This window comes from Pholcus phalangioides, unplaced genomic scaffold (genome assembly GCF_987345545.1).
Source record: "Pholcus phalangioides strain wild (caught in Gottingen) unplaced genomic scaffold, Ppha-v1.0 ptg000041l_1, whole genome shotgun sequence".
Taxonomy (NCBI): Eukaryota; Metazoa; Arthropoda; class Arachnida; order Araneae; family Pholcidae; genus Pholcus; species Pholcus phalangioides.
Window position 1 is genome coordinate 1,523,361 of NW_028301627.1, and position 20,759 is coordinate 1,544,119.

A 20,759-nucleotide genomic window follows, 5' to 3' on the forward strand; every position below is an offset into this window, starting at 1 on the left:
CTCCCTGGAATGATTTCCTTTCTACTCAGATTGATTTTTAAGTAAATCTGTATTGTAAAAAAAATCCAAATAGATTAGCGGACATTTAGGCTAGAGCCTTGTCAGCCGCCTTGTGTTGTTCATGGTCCTACTGGTAGAAAATAGCTGGTATTATATATATGATTTTTTATGCATCTGACAAACTAAAAAAGCACAAGTGCAAGCCACAATCATAGGGGGTTCAGCTGTTGCAATTTTTTGGCTGGTAGCTAAAAACAAATTTTTTAATTCAGTATTCATTAATGCAACTTAGATATCTCATGATGATGATGCCAAGTGCTGGTGATGGGGAGGAAGTGTTGAGAAAAAAGACTTGCAATAATGACTGTTTTGCCACGAGTAACTTTCTCTCAACAGTTAACTTATGATTTCTATGATAAACATATGCTAATTTTTTCTTTTCAACATTTCTTCTACCACTATATGCAAAATTGTGAAAAATATACCTAATTAAAAAGTGTGATTCTAAAATGAAAATTTTTTAAAAATCTTCAAAGATTCTTATGATGAATGTAATGAAAATATATCATCCAATTTAAATGCCAACATTTTTTATGTCTATTGCAATTCTGATATGATTTTGGATTCAAATAGGTGGTCTATTCATTACTGATGCCAGCTCAAAATCCACTCTCTGAAGATGCACAGAGTTTCCAGTACAATTTTGTGAGAAGTGGGGGTGTACCTGTAACGTTAGGAATGATCACAAAAAATAATTTTCTATCTGGGGCTGATGTTAACACGAAGAGGTAATAGTATTTCATCAATTCTATGTGGTAGCTATATAATTTTCATTGAAATGATTAGTCTATTATAGAAATTCATGCATATATATATATATATATATATATATATATATGGTAGCAAAAATACTGAGTACTGGGAGTAGTGAGGAAGTGACAAACCATTGTAAAGGCAAACCTGCCAACTTTCTGGATTTTGGCGGGAGAAAACTCTGGATTTTTCACTCTTCCTCCCGATCTCTGGATTTGTTAAAATTTCTCCAGATTTCGGTAGAAAATCTGATTTTTCGTGAGTTTTGATGGTGACGTGACATCAATGACTACCGTCGCCGTTTGGGAAAACACCCAGAGAGCATGCATAAATGAGGTCTCTGTGACCTCATTTAAGCAACTGGCAAACACATGACTTTGTTTAATTAGTGTTTATCGACAATCATTTATCAGGGGGATGACCTTGGTTGCCGAAAAATCCCTGTATAATCATCATTGTATTCCATTGACAGCTATGTGGCAAACACATCAAGTTTTTTCGTCAGCAGCTTTATATTTTGGAGTTTTTAAATTGTTTCCTCTGATTAAATATGTCGACAAAAATAAAATATAAAACTGCTTTTAAGAGTCTGTATACCCAAGATTTTATCAATCACTGATAGCATCCACAAAAGGAAACATGTTTTATGTACAGTTTGCAGAAGTGATTTCTCTATTCTGCATGGAAAAACTGGCGTTAAATTATATTCTTCCCAGGGGCAATGCATAAGCTATTCCATGCATGTACTACCCTGTTGGAGGAAAAACTCTCTGCAACACAATGACCTAGAATTATTTCTAACTAATCTAAATCGATGTCCCTGAGTTGACGCATTTGAAAGACGGCATAACAATATTTCATAATCTTGCATATCGATTATCAATCCCCCTTGAAAATCTTGTATACTTTAACCATATCTCTACAATACCTACATTTTACCAAAGAAAACATTCTCAATGAATGAAGTCTCCCTTCATAGCTCAAGCCTTGCATACCCTTCAGTGCTCTAGTGGTTCTTCTTTGCACCCCTTCAACCAAATCTATATTCTTCTGAAAGTTTCATTCTATCACCTCCAATGGAAAAAAAAACCTATTATTATTTTAGATCAAAGGAAAATGAAGTCCTGTTTTAGAATCGAATAGTCCTGTTTATATCGAAAATAATAATAATGGAGTGATCGAGCATTTCGCAACTAATTGTGTGGGAAAGAAAAACCTAGTTATCATGTTTTACTAATATCTGTTAACCGTCTGTCCTATTCGGCCAAATAGGATATATGGTCCCTGTACCTGCTAACCTGACTTTTTGGGTACATCGTCAGCCCCCATATTCGTGGGGGTTACGTTCCGGGGTTGGCCGCGAAACCATGGGTTTCTTTTGTTCATCTCGTTTATTGAACATCATGAGAAGAGCAGGGTGATGCAGAGGTTGGAGGGAATGTAAAAGAGGGTGCAGTGATTGTTAACAATGTTTTTTGGAAGAACATTGTGATTTCTGTTTGCCGTTTCTTCTTCGTCATATTATCAAGTATGTTGGAATATGTTGACAAGACTTCCTCTACTAATTTTTCTACATGTGAAGAACGTACCATAAACTATGCCATGAAAACAATCTATTGCTGATTTGAACTTACAAAGCTCTCCGCTATGTTACTAATGGTGAACTTTTCTCCACTTTTTTATCTTGATCTTCATCTGGTACCGCTTTAATTTCAGGATCAGTCAGTTAAATCCACCTCAATCATTGCTATTAATTATCTGGTTGATTTTCTCCTATATCCATATCATTGAACCCCTCTCCACCTACCTGTTTTGCTACCGTGACAGTGTCTTTTATAATCTCTTCATTTAGTTCTGTAGAAATGGTTGTGTCCTGGAGGACCATTGTGGCCAAAGGTTAATCCAAACCGAGTTGACTGTTTTTCTCTTAAGAGCCACCTCAGCTCTAGTTATGACAGTAATCGTGTACCCATACGCATTTGCACAAAACAACATAGTAGGTCTATCTTGACTTTCCTTAAAACCAGGTGCTTGCTTTTCTTCTTGGGTGATATATGTTCTTTGTGGCATTTTTTTCAAAAATAGTGCAGTTTCGTCAGCGTTAAGCAGTTGCTGAGGTGTGTAATCCTTCTCTACAATAATTTTCTGCGAAGTTTCTAGAAATTTTCTTGCTGCCTCCTGGTCAGCAAAGGCTTGTTTGCCAGTGACTTTTACATTGCATAATCTGAATAATTTCTTAAACCAATCTTTACTTGCATAAAATTCTGATGAAATAGACCTTTCACCAGCCCTTCCCTTTATACAAATACAAATACAACGCCACAACAGGCAAAATGCCCAACGAGGTGGCTGAGACTATAGAAGGGTAACAGTTTTTTGCCTTTTGCGTTATAATATTACAATCAATTGGAATACTTTTTTGCAGCAGTCTTGTACCCACAAAAAAAACAGCATTTTCTTTAAGAGAAACATGGATCCGCGAACACGGGCCGACTGTAGTTATCATTTAGTTATTGTTACCAGAGACACTGAGTCCTGATGTGCATTGTGATTACATTAAGCAATGGGAACTGTATACAGGGTGTTCTGTAAATGCTAATGCAGCCTTTATCTTATGAACCGTGCATCGTAGAGGTATGATCTCAGTTTTAAAAATTCTCAAAATGTATTTAAAAATTACACTGTACCAGTTTTGAGAGTGGGAATAGTGTCACAAAATAAAAAATCTAAATTTTTATACAGTCTACTTTTGATCAGAAAGTTGTTGCCCTTTCTCTTCTGAACCCAAACAAAAATCCTATGTTTTTAAGTGCAATATTAAGTGAGATATGTGAATTCTTAAAAATCGGAGTAAAGTTGGGAAAGAACAGAAGAGACTAACAGACGCATCCTTCCTCCCTTTATGTTCTTCACAAACGTTTTTCCTATTTTTGAATTTGAATATCCCAGTGAATATTGCACTTAAAAAAACATAGGATTTTTGTTGTTGGGTTCAGAATAGACAGGGCAACAACTTTCTAATTGGAAGTTAGAGGACGCGGGACTGTATAAACTTTAGGTTTTTTTCATTTTGTGACGCACTATATTTCCACTCCTTGATTTACACTATATTTCTACAAGTCCTTGAAAAAAAAAAATTTCAAGTGCTTGAAAAAAATTTAGTTATTACAAGACAATGTTAAAAATGGGAGATATGGTCACACATACCTGAGGTTATTTCTGCACTTTGAAAGATGTTGCCTAAAATCTGGCAGAAAACATTGCGCTTATTGCTGCAAAATATTGCAAACTGTTACATTAATGAATGTCAGTTGCATATATGTAGGCTGACCATATTTCTTCAATGAAATTATGGGAAAGTTGCTAATTGTCACCAAAAATGATGCCAAAGGTAAGCAAAGTTGCAAATTATTGCTAAAATTACTGAGAAACCACCAAAGCAGAAAATGAAGTACCATTGTATTGAAGCAGTAGATTTAAATGAATTTATGACAAAAAAAACTAAAAAAACATTGACATGACAAATCTGCTAGATGTATATTCACTCATAGAATATCATAGCATAATTTATAGGGTAGAAAGAATAATTTTAATATGTAAGTAAAGAATAAAAATTCAAATAGGCTTTGTTGAAAATGTATGGGAAGTAATGAGACATTTTTTGTGAAAAAGTCGGGATGGCTAAAATTAAGTAAAAATACAGAAATGTCCCAGAGAAACACAGGTCACACGGGCACTCTACATATGTGACTATATGCTCTCTCTCTCTAATATACAACCTCTGACAATAAAGTTCAGTGAATAGTCCTGTAACATTAACCTAGATGAAATGTTAACGACAGTTACCTTACTGTCCTTCGAAATAGTCATCTCCCATTACTATGCACCGCTGAGATCTCCTATACATGTCCTGGAAACTTTGCAAGAAGTCTTCTTTTGGGATGAAGTTCAAAAACCTCATCACGTTTTGTTGGATGTCAGGAATATTGTCAAATCTCTTTCCTTTCAAAGCGAGTTTGAGTCGTGGGAATAGGAAGAAGTCTGGAGGATTGAGATCTGGCGAGTATGGTGGATGTTCAATTTGCACCACCCCTTTTTTTGCCAGGAACTGTTTGACGATATTGGCTGTGTGAGGGCGAGCATTGTCGTGAACAAGAAACCATGAACCTTGTTGTGCGTACTGAGGCCGTACCCTGCGTAGACATTTCATGAAACGGGCCAAAATGTTCATTCAAAACATTCATCGTCGTTCCCTCGGGTAGAAATTCCTTGTGGATTTTCCTGTTCTCAGTTAAGAACCAACACACTAAACAAGCACTTTGTAAAACAAGTCTTTCACGGAACACAAACGACGTTCAACTGAACAACGGTGGCGGCAGATGGTCAACACCTGCCGCTACACATGTGCAGCGTTTTGCTTTGCCAGTTTTTCCAGATTGGCCGTTTTTTACCTTTAAAATATGAATATAAATTTTAAAAATCCAATTAAAATACCATTTGAGTTTTAAAATTTTGCCTGAAAAAGTGCTTGAATAATCCTTGAATTTTTTTACTTTCAAAGAGTATAAACCATGTAAAACTACTTTTCGTTTCACTTTTCAATTTTTTTTCCTATTATCCAATATGTGTTTTTGTTAACTTCTTGCTAATTTTGCTCGTATTCTTTGAAAAATCTTTTTCTATTTTAATCACTATACTTTTAAAAAAAATTGATAGATGGTGTTATCATGTGAGTTTTGCATGTTCTCATCGGACGAAGTACATTGCTGAACGTTCTTTGTCCCAGTATATCTAAGTGATGCTCGGATATTTTTTGCAACTTATAATTTTACTCTTTCTCCGTAGATCTGCATACTTCATGGTTCTAAAAATATGTAAGCTGTTATTGTCAACTGTGGGCCGATGCATAGTACAGGTGGAGGCAGAGGCAGCTCATGGTCACGTATCACCGAGTTCTTTGTCTCCAATATTACCTAGCACTACTGTTCTAAAAGGACGAGCATCAGTCCTTCAACAGGCTTTGCTTCATATGCCAAACCCTAGCTGTGAATACACCCTTAAAAATGTTTCTGTTAGACTAGCTCAGCTCCTACATGACCAGGTACTATAGTAATATTATATAATAAATTCGTAGAAACTGAATTAATGAAAAATATATGTTTAGCGTGTTATTTATATTCAGTGGTTTTTGGAGATGCTGTTTTGATTTATATTATCAATTTTTCCCATCTAAAGTAGTACTTTACATTCCTAACTTTATTTATCAAAACTTAAGAGAGAAAGAAATATACATAACTTAAGTTATCTTAATGAGCCTACTACTACTACCTAACCGAACATGCACCTCGTACACATTCCTCGGGGAAATTTCTAATGAATCAATACATGTCCGAACGTATTGCGTGAGTCTATGTATATACATGGCCCTAACATATTTATGTTGTTAGAGTTGTGCTTCTTCCCGTCATTTCTAGTGCTGCCATCTCTGTATGACATCTTCACTTCCATATCTTGAAGTAAAGATGGTAAATGCTTGAATTTTCATGTTATGTAAGTATGTTGAAGGCCTGTTTGTTCTCTGCAGAGAGACTTTTCCAAATGGGATAATTTTTTTCTTAATGAGCCTACAGACTACCAGTGTACACCCTCCTCCACTTTCTTAGAACTAATCCTTACTTCCTTTTATATCACATGAAGCATAGCAGGTGTTATGATACAGGTGCATGTTCTGGAAGGGCAGAAAGTCTAACAGTTTTAATCCAGAGATTCCCAAAATTTTTTCACCTATAGCGCCTCTTTCCCTAATCAACGCTTATCTGCGGCTCCCCATAGAAGTCTAACAAAGAATTGCTTCGTAGAACCTTTGTCAGGCCCTCGTCCTGTGACACCCCTGTTGAAGGTTGGCGGCGCACAGTTTGATAAGCCCTGGTTTAACCAATGAAAGACTTGCATGTACACGTAAATATGCATGTCTGTGGAACCCTCCTCCATTTCCCTCTCAGTCCCCAGAATCAACAAAAGATTGCTAAGTGCAATGTGTTTACAAAGCAAAGCAGAAATTAAAGTGAAAATGTACAGAGTGGCTAGGCCGAGATCTAGGGGCTTCTTGCATTCCTCATATTTGATCAAGTTGATAATAAATCTGTCCAATATGAGGAACAAAACATCAGGATGACTTCAGTGGGTTGTAGCCAATAGTTTATAACTGTTATTGATAGGCATTGATTTAACCTTCTGTGAGGCACATCCGTGAGATAAAGCACCCAATTTTTTTTCTGCAAAAGGGCAGGGTTTTGAGAGAGAACTTAAAGTTTCATTCAAATTTTGTTGTAGGAAATAGTAAGGGGAAATATAAAAAATTTACTTGTATATAACCTTGTTTGAGTAAAGAGTTCAGTTTTTAAAAGCATTCCCCCTCAAGCCTAAGCTAAAATTTGATTTTTAATATCACAGATGAGTTGTGTCCAAACGTTTTAGGATTTGTGTTGCGCCTGACCAAAGGTGAAGACCATAAGAGGGTTGAAGCTGGTCAATTTATTCTAAACTGGTTCCCAAATTTTAGCTCATGGATATACACAATTTTTTTGGATATCTCTATCAATGAATCATTGTTATAAAAATCCTAACGTAATCAGCGCGCAGCACACAAGTTGTAAAGCCCCGTTGGGGGGAAAAAAGCTCAGCATGGGGTGGCTGGTGTAATAAAAAAAAGTGCATTCCCATACTGTGTGATTTTTTTTTTTTTTTTTTTTGTCATTCTGCATCCCAAATTCGTTTTTCAATCATCCAAATATTCCAACAAAAATGTAAATGTTGTCTAAAATTTTTTTATAACCTTGAAAGGTAAATATTCAAAATATTTATGGTGGAAACATTCAATTGCTATGGGAATTTTTAAAAATTTTTATCTGTTCTATCTACATTGCAATGTATATTATTTTGATCATATCTCTCCCATACAGTTTTCCAATGGAAATATATTTAGTTATATTCAGAATTTTTCCTGGTATAGAGGTACGTCAGAAATGCCAACAAAACAACAGTAAAAATGCAATGCTGTATAGATCTCGCCTCTCTCCCCCCCCCCCCCCAAGCTCATCTCCAAAGGGTTAGTGAGATACAACTTTTCAGTGAGCAGCCATTAAACAGCCAGTTTAATGATTATTTATGTATAAAACTTTCAAAAGTAAACACTTTCTGAACTGACAAAATAATATTTAAAATTTTCTTATGGCTTATTTAGTTTAATTTTTGAGGATCTGAACCACATCAGCAAGTTCTTGTTTTTATGGGACAGTTAGGGCCACAACTAGGGAAACACAGGTTCTGGCACCCTGTGCACTGGCTATTGAGTTTACTGTTTCTCTGTTCAAAATTACAGAGAGAAGGGTGCAAAAATGGACATTTCCCCCCTGGCAAAAGAGTAAATTTTTGTTTCTAGTTGGGGCCTTGGGAACAGTACCTTCAGCAATGCTACGTAGAGTATTTGAGCAACTACCAAAAACAATTGATTGGTGTACTAAAATCAAGAATAACGTACACAATCACAAAACACGTACTTTACATTTTGTGTTCTAGATGTGATGTAGTCATTCCGTAGTATCTATAAATTTCAAGTTTTTTTATTCAATTTTTGAAGTGAAAATGTCTTTAATATCTTTTTTACATTAAGAAAAAAATTAAATTTTCTCTGACAATCCAGGCCATTGGTCACCTCCCTGATCTGTCCACTATCAGAGCAATCATCAAAATCGCATGGGCTGCATCATCGGGGTCAACCCACTTGATGCAGTCTTCTAATGAAGAGCTTCATCGCGCTGTTGAAAAAGTATGTTATTGTTTATGATATGATCTTTTATTCAAGCTTTTATATCAAAATTTCCCAAATTTGATGTGCATCAAATTTGGAATTATGTGTGTGGGATTATTTACTATTACACAATAGTGATCTGAATTGATATTTTTAGAGTAATCATTGAAAAAAAACAACATGTTTCAAAGTGAAGAACTGATTTGGAAATAAGACAATCCGATCTTCATTGTCTACAAATGTTCAAGTAGTTCTACCCACTTGCAACACAGTAATAATAAAATAAATTTATAAGTACTTATTGTAAAAAAAAAGTACAGTGCTTAAATGCTTAAGTTATAAATTCTAAAGTTTTTTTGTACAAAAAATACAGTTAGTAAAATAAATTCTGTAAAAGAAAGTAGTCTTGTATAATCAACAACAGTAGTCTCTCCATATTCGCAGTTGGGGGGGGGGGGACGTTTCAACGGTGACCACGACTAATCCAAACCCTACAAGTTTCTGTAGGAGTTCTAATTTTTACATTATCTGCTTTCCAAGGTGATGCTTTCTGGAAAGAACAACATAATATCTGTTAGTTGTTTCTTCTAAATTCCAGTTGATTTGTTTGAGTATAGTAACAAGGCTTCATTTAGCAATGTTTCTACATGTGAAAAACATACCAAGAGTCTATTTCATGAATTGATTGATGGATGACTGCTCACTCCCAGAGCTGTTGTGCAAGACAACTTCCTCTCTTCACCTCCAAGGAGGCTAGGTCGTGTCGGAGAGCATCTTCTATTTATTCAACAAATGAAAAAATTGGAATTTCTTTGAAAACTATTTCATGGAAACAATATATAGCCGATTTAAACTTAGGAAGCCTTTGGCTATGTTGCTCATAATGAACTTCTCATTCTCAGGATTTGTAGATTAAATAATGATGGCTATAGTGTGCACGTTTTGGAATATATAACTTGTTTTTTATCACATTCACTGAGAAAAAAAAACCACTTTCTACATGAGAGATATGCGGATCCAGGGTTATATAGTAGCAGGTGGAGCTACAGATAATGGTGATTAAATTTTACATTCTTATTTCTTGATATCTTTGGCTGTAGTGATGCGCAACAACAGAAAATCTCAACAGTGAAGCCTTTGTTCATATTTTAAATTTTCATTACAAGTTTTTCACTTTTAGAAACATGTAAACAACAATCTTGTATAGATATTTTCAGAAGCACCAGAAAAACCTTTAAGAGGGATTTTTTTTAATGTTAATTTAACACTTACTACTAGGGCCGTAACTGCGTGGGAACAAAGAACACTTATAAAATTATCAAATCTTAAAGTTGTGGGGGCGGCGGCAAAATAATGTTTGCTTTGGGTGGCAGCAAAAATCCTCGTTACGGCCCTGTGTACTACTCATATTTTGTTCCGCTACGAGAAATATCACCCTAACAGTGTTTTCAAAAAAACTGGGAAAGAGATTGCAAATTCGAAATATGCGAATATCGAGGGCAGACTGTATTGCTGTGAAGTCTTCTAACCAAGCTCTAATGTCTAGTTGGCGAGGTTTCATCTTCAACAATTCTCAGATATCATTCATGTATGTACATGTACCTATAGTACCCCCCCCCCCCGATGCCAGGAAATTTAGTCACAGATTCTGGGTGATTTTTAAATATCTGCACTGTGCAAATCTATTTCATTGGCTAGTTTGAACCTTGTCTGTTCTCTGCATTTTAGGATATTCTAGTGTTATGAACATAGTTCTAGCCTGATGTTTGCTTTTGCTACTACAAATCGTGATTTTTTATTCAAACTATCAGACACTAAGCATATTCGTTTGCATGAATTTAAATGACTTAGATATAAATGTACTGTTTTGAAAATTATGTAAATAGCCCTTATTTATCATTTATTGTATTTTTTGCCTGTAAATAGTTACGCAAAAACAAAAAAGAATCGCAATTTACTGTAAATCACGTCAAGTTATCCATGAACTTGGCAAGTTTGATGACAGCATTGAGGTCATGCAAGAGAAAGAAACCAGTATAAATGTACTGAGAAAGATCGGAAATTTCTCGATATTTCACAAATTTTTCTGCCTGATATATACAAGGTGATTCAGAAAAGATGGGAAGAACTTTAAGAGGTGATAGTACACACCAATACAAACAATTGTCATCAAAGAATGCATGGTCTAACATGAAACGCAAATGCGCTAGCGCATTTCATGTTAACTGTGTTTGCGTTTCATTTTCATGTTAGACCATGCATTCTTTGATGACAATTGTTTGTATTGGTGTGTACTATCACCTCTTAAAGTTTTTCCCATCTTTTCTGAATCACCCTGTATAAGCGCGCCCAGCTGAATGTATTGTTATTGGGGAAAATAGAAAGAAACTCTTGTATTCCAGAGAAGCCATTTTACACTGCTTTTTTCAAATTGCTGCAAAAAATTTTTAATAGTTGCTCTGTAAAATAAATTGGTGTCACCCTACAAATTGTTTCGTGCTTTACCATCTCAAGTGTTTGTGAGAAATTTATTCCGAAAAATATGTAGACTGCAAAGTATTTTTGTAATCCTTGATCGTGTATGAAATTAAAATTAGCAGAGCAAAGAATCAAAACCCATGATGCAATATAAAAGTGACAGCTTATTTTTTCAAACTCTGAAATTATAAATATCTGTATTTTGTCTTAGGTTGGCGATAGTTAAATTAGAACAATACACAAACGCTCTGTTTCCATTATCATATTCCTAAGTAAAACACATTTGCTATGGTGTAAAAACTATTACTTCATTCGTTACTGGCTTATTCATTCAGTAAATATACTAAAATTGATATGTATTGGTCTTCTGAATGTATTGTGATTCTTGATAAACCTCAGTTTTTTCCTGCATGCTGGGAATGGACCAGACTCCAACATTAAAAAAAAGGCGGCTTTCCCCCTCAAGTTTGAAGCATACCAGCTAATTCTTGGGAATACTGACTGTTATGTATTCTAATACATAGCCACTTATATTATTATTTTTTTATTAATCTAGGGTATTGAATTGGGAAAAAAACAACCAGTTTATCTTCTCTGGTATCCATTTACAGAGGATCAAGTGCACAATCAAATAATAATAAATTAATGAAGAGACACATGATGTTATGTGGGTATTTTAAATGCCAGTGCACTTGTGATTGTGTGCAACTCTTAAGCTCATGAGTTTCTGGTTTTTTTTTTTTTTTTTTATGCATCTGTGTAGTAATATAACTATTGATAATGAGACACAATTTCTTATTGATAATATGACATAACTCTATGAGAATATGTTGTGCGCAAAGAGTCACACGTTCTTCTTTTTATTCAGGCCAGTAAACAGATTGACAATGAAGAAATGTATTTATGTAGAGAGGCATTAGAAGTCCTTACAATTACACTAGCTTTGTGTCCAGAAGCTTTAGATTCTTTGATGAAGGAGAAAAATTGGCATCAATTCATCATTGATCTCTTGTTAATATGTAAAAATCGGTGAGTTGTGTTCACATTTTACTTGTTCTTTTAATCATATCTTATCCGAATAGTTAGCATTGGAAGGATTGAAAAAGTGATAAACTATTATAAAGGCATATAGCATGTCTGAAACGCATCGCTAGGGAATCACGGTCACTAAAGTAAGCATTCCAAAAGTGATTGTTGATTCTTGTCAATACATTGCTGACAAGAGACATGAATCAGCATTTTTGATTTTCAAGTGTGGAATATAGTGAATATGATTCACTGTTATTTTTTTCACACTTTGCCAGTGCAAAGCAGCGAGTCAATTTTGTGCATACAAACTGCACTTATATTTTATGTTTATAATTTTAAAAAACAAAATTCCATTCAGTGAAATATTTACATTACCTTAAAGGCTGTTTGGGTTTCATAAAAACACAAATTGATCAAGAACTCGGGTCAGATTTTCTTCTCAGTGCATTGTACATTCTGTATTTTGCATTATATAAATATATGGTTTTATGTCATTATATGAAATTGAAATTACAATAGGACTCCAATTATCTGAGCTTTGATTAACCAAGTTTCTTTTTATAAATTAATTTTAAGAATTGGACTCAGTAAAATGTTCTAAATGCCTAGCATTGCTGCAAAATCATTCACAGAATGTTGCTGCATATAAAAGAGCACCAATAGTTGTGAAGTGAAGGTTGGATTAATGTTTCTTAAAATGGGTGATATTGCTCTTTAGAAAATTTGTTTGAATGGAGGGGGGGGGGGTATGTTAAAAAAAAACTCCACAGATACAACAATCTATTTTTTCTGACTGCAATAAGAAAAATTTATTGTACTCTTGACCAGACAAACATTTTAAGACTATTGCTTGCCATCCTTATCATGCTCCTTGAATTATTTGAGAGTTCTTGACAACAGATTTGCCATTAAAAAAACTAATTTTCAAAGCAGTTTGTTTAATCCTCAATGCTGTAAACAGTAAATATGTTATGAAGTATGAAAGCCTGGGTAACCAAGCCGAGATGAATGTTTGGAAAGAAAATTCACATTCCTCTTTTGGGAAACGAACCACCAACCTCTCACTGTCCAGGTAAGTGCTCTACCATTGAGCTACAGAGGACATATTTTCTTTCCTGAGAGCAATTTTGATTTACTGACATAGGCTTGTCCCAACTACATCATGTAATAGCAGTTTCACTATATTGGTGATAACAATGCATGAAATTTTCACAAATTTGGTTTGTGAGACTAAATTTATATTTTCTCCGATGCTTATTAATGCTTTCCCTTCATTCCACAGTTCTATTAGAGTGAGTGCTGCTGAACAGTTTTTACTGATAGCTACTAAATGTTATATTGGCCATCAGTCCTTAATATTCTTCATTACACTATTATTCACTCAGTTAATGGTAAGTTCAGACTTCATATTGTTCATATATGTAACAACTTTGACTTTAATTTGTATTTCGTACTTGGATATCTGTGAGGAAAATATATATACATATAATCCTTTACTTTGTTATTTACTTCTGTGTCTTTTAGACGACTGTCAAAGAATATGCCAGGTCGTCCCACGAGTTTTTCCAGCTACTCTGCCGACTATTAAACTATGCTTGTGGCAGTAACTGTCAACTACCGACTGCGCAAAACTTATTAAACAATGAAATTGACTGGCTGAAAGCAGTAAGGGTAAGAAAAATTGCATTTATATTAAGCGAGTGAGATATAAGCATGATGAAGTAAAACCTTGTTGAGTCATCACTTGATGACTGAGAAATTGTTACGACTTCATCAGAGTGTGTACTTCAGTGAGAAAAATGTTGTCAGTTTCAATATGCATTCAAGTAAAATCACATTAATTTTAAATAATATGACATTCATTAAAATTATAATTAAATTTATATATTTAAAAAATTCACTTTTACTTAACTTGTTACCGCTAAATACAATACAATAAAAATACAATGCCACAACAGGCAAAATGCCCAATGAGAAATGAGTGGCTGAGAAATATGGCCATAACAAATAAGGATATCATATACCAATTAAAAATGCAATTACAAACAATATGTACATGATAAAATATTATACAGTGCCCATAAAGAATGCTTATGGTTGTCTTATTCTAAGTATGGATAGCTTCTCAATTTACCCCAACATGTTTATCGTATTTCTTTTTAAACGTGTCAATTGTATTAAAATTTACTACCCTGGGGTAAGCCATTTCATTTATTAACAACCCTATTAGAGAAAATAAGTTTTATGTTAACCATACAACTCTCTATACGTTAGCTACTCCATGTTCTTGTATTTACACTACAATATTTTTCTCGCAAAATTTATGCACAAAAATCCAAGAACAATGGGACCAAGACCAAGTGAAATTATCCAAAGAACGAAAATTTCGTAAAATCATATTGCACAAAACATTGCATTGCTACAAGAAACTTTTTTTAAAATTCGATCCACAGCAACTGGTATACTACAGGGTATGTCACGAGGCTTACAAATGTAAGTAGTAAACATTATACGATTCAGAGAAAAAGAATTTACAAATGATACTTATAATGCAGCAACACCTATGATTCATTATAATAGTTTTCTAATTTAGACTTAACAGAGCAACTCTTAGAAAAATTAACTTTGTTTCTTTTACATGTTCAGAAATTAATTGATAGTTCAGTACAAATGTACAATAATCTTGAAAATTGTTTGACTGCTCAAGAACTTTGGTTTCTTTTAGGCAACGAATAAATTTTCTGTGTCTTTTCTGAAAGTTTTCATGCATAAGGTTTTTAGGGCTATTTTTGAACCTATGGTGATGTTATCGATGTCAGTGCATTTTTTCATTGATATTGTTTTGAGTATTCAAGCCATCTAAACAATTTCAAATGTCAAAAATGGGGAGGTGTCAGAAGCCACACAAATCCCTTTCCATTGAAAGACAAAAGTTTTTTCAGTAAAGGGAGTCATAGAAATCATTGCTATCTTTCTCTTAAACTTTTCTTTTTTCCACAGTGATATGTTGACAAAAATTAACTATGAATAAACCATAGTGCGATAACATTGTTCTTGTCTAGCTTTCTACATAACAAATAACCAGTAGCTATGTCTACCTTGCCCTCCCTTTTTCATCTTCAGGAAAATTTTCATTAGCAGCTAATTTCATGATTAAAAAGGCTTTTGCGGCCATGAATCAACTGCTTGACTTACTGCGTAGCTCCAGAAACCCCTCACTGTGTGTGGCATTCAAATTATTTGATAGCCTGTGATCTACTCTATGTTATGCTGCACCGGTTTGGGGTTTCTTTTATGCTGATATGCTGGAAAGGGTTCATACGAGCTTTCTGAAAAAGTTATTAAATATAAGCAAATACTGTCCTGGTTATTTTATTAGACTTGAGCTTGGTCGCCTCCCCATTGCCAAACAAATGTTTAACCAACTTATCACATATTGGCTTAGGCTTCGAAAAATGGACGAAAATCGTTTACCAAAAATTTGCTTTCTTGAACTCTGTCGTCACACAGATTCGGAAAACTGGGCAAATTCAGTCAAGACCCTTCTGAATAACTGTGGTCGACCTATATCTGGTGCACACCCACTCTTTACCTCACTTCAGTAGCTTTAACATCCCTTACTAATAATTATTCTGATATCTCTCTCCAAGAAGACAGATCTCGAGTGTCTGCTTCAACATTATTTCATTTCGCTGATAATTTTGAATTTTCTCTGTCTACAGTCTTACCTGCTCTTCAATCTCCCCTTGGCAGTCCGTAAGAATATGACCAGGCTTCGCCTTTACCCTTTCATACTTTATACTAACAAAGGTATATTGCACAAATTTAACCCTGACGAACCTTGTCAGTATTGCAATCAACTTAATAGCTACAATAATCTTTTTCACCTTCTTAAGGAATGCACATTCTTTGCCCTTCAAAGATATACTCATATCTCTAAATACCTTTGCCATATCTACACCCGATCTAATTTTTAGCAACCCCCTTCCTTCTATGTGTCTACATTTTTTTCGATTCGTCAAGGATATATCAAAAATTATATTTCTCTTGGGGCAGTAGTTTTGACGCTCTCTTCTTTTTGTTTTCGTTTGCTTCCCCCTCTCTGCCCATGCGCCCAGGTAAAAAACATTTTATTTATTTATTTTTCAATCTATCTGGATCCGAGACTATATTATGCATCTATATTTTTTTTGTGTTTAAACTTGATGCATTTGTTTGTTTTGTATATGTATCTCCAATAATCTAATTAATATTTGTACTTGCCATCCACTGGTGTATTGATAGGCACGATTGTGCAAATCATTAAAAGTTCAGTTCTTTCATACATAACAGAGAAAAATTATGAATTAACTATAGAGTGTAAAATTATTCTGGTGACAACTTACCAAAGTTTTACTGTTTAGTGCTGAATTCAAATGCATACATGCGCATATGTGTGTTTGCTTACACATATATGTTAGAATCAGTATGAAGCCAAGACTCACCTTTTCTATAAGTTATAAGAACATATTATTCAATTTTCTTTTTTTGGTGAAATGACATGATTCCAAAGTGATGGCATACATTTAGCTATCAGTTACTCTGTGGGAGAAAGGGTGTATTATTTACATCAGCTGGAGAGCTGAAATTGTGTACTCACAAGTTTGAATTATAGATTATGCTGCTCAACACTGATTTTTTGCCAAATGTATTTCAATGATTTCAAAGTAATGTTGAGTCACTGATTCCAAATCTGGTTTTTTTTTTCCTGATTGGTTCTACTTTTTGAGATAAATTTAAAAAGTAATGCATATAAGCTAAGTAATACATAAGTACAGACATCAGATTGAATTTTCACAAAATTTAAATCAATACACACATAAATACAATGATCTTTCACTTATACATTTCTCTCAGTTATGAGAGGATTTTCTGCACTCCCGGTCAAAAATGTAGATAAATAATGCTATTCACTTATACAACCATACAACCTCTATCACTTATGCATCTTTTTTCTTTGTTCCCTTGCACCGACGCATAAGGGAGAACACTTGTTATAATACATTTAAATCAGTGCAGGAAATCTATCTAATCATAAAAGTGAAATAATAATAATAATTTATTCATTTGGACTGGAGCCCAGAATTTGTACAGAAAATTACATTACTAAAGTACATAGTAGAGCAACATTGAAAGAGAGAGAGAGAGAGAGAGAGAGAGAGAGAGAGAGAGAGAGAGAAAATAACAAAGTTGAATACAAGGAGAAAAATTAATAATTAAACCAAGCGTTGTAGAGGGCATGGAGAGAGGGAAAAAAATATTTTGTACACTAAAGACTGACTGTAAGCCAAAAAAAAAAAAGTTACATGCAATAATATGACAAAATGTATTTTGAAAAACACACACAGAATGTATAGAAGAAAAAAAACACACATATATATCAACATCTAGAAAAGTCAGAAGTATTCAAATTGTTTAAAAAAAATTATATAGATGACTTGCTGTCTTCAATATTCTCAGCTTATGAGAGAAAAATCAAGGTTTCAAAGTTGTCATCGCATCAAGAAGATCTAAAAATCTAATGATGATATGTGGTTCATTTTCTATCAAATTCACCGCCTCTGAAATCAAAAAATATTGAACATTTAGAGATGACAATCTTATTCCCTGCAATGATTCACAAGAGCATAAAACATGTAAAAAATTGGATACTATGTCTTTACAACAAAAAAATACAAGAATCTTTAATCAAAGTTGCAGATCAAATACAGTCTTGTGTGTAGTAAATTTTTAATATAGCGAAAACTGTATCCAGAATTCAAGTAAAACTTTGCAAAAAAAGATATTTAAAGTATGGGTTGAATTTATACTTTTTTTTATTTTAAGGTAAAAAATAAAGAGTGAATTTCCAAAATGACAAACTACAGTTGCAAGATCTGGGTGAAATCCACTCAAGATTAGATGTCAGCGTGGAAATTCAATGTTATATTCCTCATAGAGTGAATGAATTCTCTCACCCCCACACAATTTTGTTCCACGCTGTATTTGATGCAAGTCTTCAAATCATGACTTTTTGAGATGCTGAATACTCTATTCAAGACAGTGATCTTCTGAGCATAGTGAAAGTTCAAGGTTAATCGACCAAATTTGGTGTAAATTAAATATGATGGGGTGTAGTGCTGACGAGAGGAACATGCTTTTAAAAATCTCAGATACACAGCCTCCAAATCATGATTGTCTAGACCCCATATTTCATAGACATAAAACAGCCAACTGAACAGCTTCAAATAGTCTGAATTTATCAAGAAATCAAGTAAGATATTTCATAGACTGTGTATGACGAAGTCAGTCAACACGGTTGATAGTGATCAATTCAGACTTATCAACATGCTTCTTAAATGAGCCACTGTAATAAAAAAGTACACCAAAATAAGTATATTCATTAACAATCTCAATTTCGTTCTGTCTATAAAACCACTTACAATTTTTGGAAAGCTTGTGGCCTTTACGGAAGACAATTATCTTTTGGATTTAGACAAATTAACTGGCATCAAATTGAGTATTCCAAAATTTTCTGAACATCTCGTTATTTTTTGCAGACCAACCATTGAATCCGAGATCATTACAATATTAAGCGAGTATTTTGAACTCTACATGTAAGATTGAAATGTGTACTACATCTGAATTACAAATATCGGTGATTAGATCATTTATTAGATCAATAAATTAAATAGTACAGGATTTTAAATGCAACCCTGTTTTTCACCATTATCGTAATCATAAAAGTGATCAATCCGAACATAAATTGATACCGATGATATTAAGTAATACCTATTTTGAACCAAAAAAATTCACATCTTTAAAATTATACCTTAAAATCAGCAGATTTAAATAGCAGGTCACACAAAATCTGTCTGAAATGTAAGTTGTGAATAAAGTTAAAACAGTATAATGAATGAAAATAATGAAATGTATTTAGGATATTGGAATAGATCAATAGTAATGGTTTGTTAAAAAATATGCAAGATGTGTGTAGCATTCAGTCTACTAAAATGAAAACAAAATGGGATGCTTCAATTAATTCAAAGAAGAGCACTTATATTATTTTCTGTTATGGCCATTGGAGGTCTTGCATGGGAAGCTAAAGCTGTAATCTGTCACCATATGCAAATCTTGCCTGCTTTGATATTTATGTTCCATTACTTTCCTATTCTGATGAAAGCTTTCTCTTCTTACTCATTAAAATGACCCAGATTGTCCGAAAGTTTGTTCAAGTGACTATGAAGAAAATACACATTTGTGCTCGTATCTGCTACAAATTTTTCGAAACTTTTAAAATTGCTTTGAAAAATTTTAAATTTTATTATTAATGAAGTGTATTTTCTACCAATTCTTAATAGTTCTCTGCTTTGCAGTTACCCAAAAATTTTTAATAACTGAGATGAAACGTTACCAAACAAAAGATTCAATTTCAGTCAAGGCTGCTGAAAATTTTGAATCTTTAATCTCATGAATTCAAGGACCATCAAAAATCCCTGCTCTTCCATTATCCAGTACAGGAAACGGAAACTTTTTATAAATGTATTTGAATCATTCCCACCTTCATTGATTGCTCTAACAAATTTCTTCACTAAGCTCAGTTTTATGTGAAGTGGTATGAGACATAACATTTTAATGTGTACAAGGATCCCCCCTTTTTGCCAAAAATGTGCGTCCCAAAAAATCAATCAATAATCTTCATCAATCACCATATATACTTGTCAGAGGTCTGTCCAGTTGAAATTTGGGTCTGTTTTTCAAACCACTCAAAAATTTCTGAATCTGAAAAACAGACTCTTCACAAATTTCTGAATTTGAAAAACAGACCCTTGACAAAATTCTGGATCTAAAAGTGAACTCAACAAAATTCTGGATCTAAAAGTCGACTCGACAAAATTCTGGATCTAAAAGTGGACTCTTGACAAAATTCCGGATAGGAAAAATGAACCTGTCACAAAATATAAATTAATGAGCATGAATTTGGCATTTCATCTCTTTAGTGATAAATTAACTATATTATTTTGCTTCCTACAAAATCACTTATTTTTCACAAAAATAAGGAAAATTTTCACAAAAATAAGACCTTAAAAAAAGTCTGGACAGACTTATGAATTATTATAGACACATTCATAAGTCAACTTATGAATAAGCCGACTTCTTTTTCACTTGAAGGTGATCACAATGCAGCTCAATTTTTTTCTCCACGAAAATCAACCTGTATATAAGCTAATTTCTCTTTCTTCCCCGTCACAATTTCGGGACAGATTTTCGAATGGAACGACAAAAACTTGGCTGATACACGAGCATATACAGTGAACCAAAAAAATCTTATTTTGAAGCCATCTATCTTTAATGGCTTATCAGTTAAATCAGATATTTAGCATCTGAATTGATTGATCACTGAGTGTTTGAAGGTTTTCTTTAGATATAGAAATAGAAAATCTTGGTTAAAATTAAAGAAAAGTGTTATTTCCCCCCCCCCCCCCAACTTGGAGAAAAAAACTTTTTGAAGATAGTATTGTGTAGTGTTATAATATTGTGTCCTTAAACAACAATGTTGTTCCTAATGGTTTTTTTCTAGGTCTTAACTAAAAATCTAAAAATAGCATAA

The 20,759-nt window shown here is 33.7% G+C and overlaps 1 protein-coding gene across 2 annotated transcripts in view; it reads left to right on the forward strand.

The window, feature by feature from the left end:
* faf (ubiquitin carboxyl-terminal hydrolase-like faf) overlaps positions 1-20,759 on the forward strand; it is a 189,568-nt gene that overhangs the window by 90,217 nt on the left and 78,592 nt on the right. For both annotated transcript variants that reach the window (XM_089254411.1, XM_089254412.1), the window contains 6 exons: positions 634-788; positions 5,659-5,914; positions 8,516-8,641; positions 11,970-12,130; positions 13,413-13,521; positions 13,655-13,801. In XM_089254411.1, the coding sequence (XP_089110537.1) occupies positions 634-788; positions 5,659-5,914; positions 8,516-8,641; positions 11,970-12,130; positions 13,413-13,521; positions 13,655-13,801 (954 nt within the window). The remainder of the gene's footprint in view (positions 1-633; positions 789-5,658; positions 5,915-8,515; positions 8,642-11,969; positions 12,131-13,412; positions 13,522-13,654; positions 13,802-20,759) is intronic.